General features: G+C 43.6%; 1 protein-coding gene across 1 annotated transcript; it reads right to left on the reverse strand.

Annotated features, from left to right (window-relative positions):
- Positions 1 to 1,455: 1,455 nt before the first annotated feature.
- LOC136126819 (small ribosomal subunit protein eS6-like) lies at positions 1,456 to 2,100 on the reverse strand. The gene has a single exon (XM_065882272.1). The coding sequence runs from the start codon at positions 2,098 to 2,100 to the stop codon at positions 1,456 to 1,458; it is 645 nt and encodes a 214-aa protein (XP_065738344.1).

Below are 2,100 nucleotides of genomic sequence, written 5' to 3' on the forward strand. Positions count from 1 at the left end.
ACAAACATATGGACACCAAGGGGGGAAAGGCAGGGGGATGAACTGGGAGATTGGGATTGACATATATACACAAATATGTATAAAATAGATAACTAATAAGAACCTGCTGTATAAAAAAATGAATAAAATAAACTTCAAAAAAACATTCAAACAAAAATAGAAGTTCATCCACATGCTTTGTATATTCAAGAAACAGGAAGAAGGCTGGTGTGACCGGAGCTGGGAGCAGCAATAGGAGATGAGGTCAGAGAGGTAACTGGATGGAAGCAGGAAGACCACTTAAGCAGTTCTCTAAATAATCTAGGCAAGAGATAATGATGACTTGGAACTAATACTACTGATATATTATTTCACTAAACTCCGTAGTTTACATTAGAATTGGTTCTTTGTGCTGTAGAGTTGTATGGGTATTGACAAATGTATAATGTCATGTATGCATGTGTGTATGTCAGTATCATACAAAATCGTTTCACTGCCCTAAAAATCCCCCCTGCTCCACCTATTCTTCCTCCTTCCCTTCCCGCCCAACCTCTGGCTGCCACTGATTTTTTTTTTTTACTGCTTCCATAGTTTTTCCTTTTCCAAACTATCATATAGTTGGAATCACACAGGATGTAGCCTTTCTGGTTGGCTTCTCTCACTTAGCAATATGCATTCCTCCATGCCTTTTCATGGCTTGATAATTCATTTCCTTTATCCGTTGAATAGTATTCCATTGCATGGATGTACCACAGTTTGTTTTTGCATTAACCTGTCGAAGGACTTTCTGGGTGCTTCCTGTTTTTGACAATTATGAATAAAGCTATTATAAACGTTCATTTGCAGGTTTTTGTGTGGACATAAGCACTATTGCTGGATTGTGTGGTAAGACTATGTTTAGCTTTGTAAGTGGTTGAGCCATTTTGCATTCCCACCAGCAATGAGTCAGAGTTCCTGTTGCCCCACAGCCTTGTCAGCATTTGACCTTGTCAGTGTTTTAGATTTTAGCCATTTTAATAGTTGTGTGGTGGTATGTCATTGTTGTTTCAATTTGCAATTCCTCAATGACATATGACATTAAGCATATTTTAATATACATATTTCCACCCATATATCTTCTGTAGTGAAGTGTCCATTCAGATCATTTGTCTTTTTTTGTTTGTTTGTTTTTTCGGTACGCGGGCCTCTCACTGTTGCGGCCTCTCCCGTTGTGGAGCACAGGCTCCGGACGCGCAGGCTCAGCGGCCATGGCTCACGGGCCCAGCCGCTCCGCGGCATGTGGGATCTTCCCAGACCGGGGCACCAACCTGTGTCCCCTGCATCGGCAGGCGGACTCTCAACCACTGCGCCACCAGGGAAGCCCAGAGCATCTCATTTTTGACTGGACTCAGACTTAGAAGTAGAAGCTCTCAGGGCGGATAGCCTCTGTCTCATGACAATCTGTTCCTGGCGTTTTTCTTTGGCCTCCTTCATTCTTTAGGCCAAAAGTTTAGCATATCCTGTAGGCTCTTCCTTATTCTTCTTAGTATGCTGTTTCTTCAGAGCAATACACCTATGTTTATGTTGCAGAACACGTGGAGTAACAGGACGCTGAATTTTAGGTGCTTTGGTCCTAGGTTTCTTACCTTCTTTGTTTAGGGGCTTTCTCAAAACGTACGGATGGACATCATGCTCTTTAGAGAGACTGAAAAGTTTGCAGATTCTCCAAGTTCTTTTGGGCCCCAGGCGACGAGGCACAGTAGTATCAGTGAGTCCAAGAATATCCTTCTCCCCTTTTTTCACGATGACCAAATTGAGAACACTCAGACTGGCATCCACAATGCAACCCCGTACAGATTTGTGCTTTCTTTCTCCAGTCCTCCTCGGTCTGTAACAGGAATGCCCCTTATTCAGTGGCAGGCAGACTCGGCCATTGGTCAAGACACCCTGCTTCATGGGGGAAGCTTGTTTGTCGTTCCCCCCACTGATTCGGACCACATAACCCTTCCATTCTTCACCCAGAGCGTCAGCAGCAACTTCCGTGGCCATATGCTTCTCATAAAAGGTATGAAGTTTTCGTTCATCGTCCACTTCATTGAGCTTCTGGCAGTCAGTGGCCGGGAAAGAGATGTTCAGCTTCAT

Source organism: Phocoena phocoena, chromosome 8 (genome assembly GCF_963924675.1).
Source record: "Phocoena phocoena chromosome 8, mPhoPho1.1, whole genome shotgun sequence".
Taxonomy (NCBI): domain Eukaryota; kingdom Metazoa; phylum Chordata; class Mammalia; order Artiodactyla; family Phocoenidae; genus Phocoena; species Phocoena phocoena.

Coding starts and splice junctions, on each gene's coding strand:
- LOC136126819 (XM_065882272.1), bottom strand. CDS start 2,100: ATGAAGCTGAACATCTCTTTCCCGGCCACTGACTGCCAGAAGCTCAAT.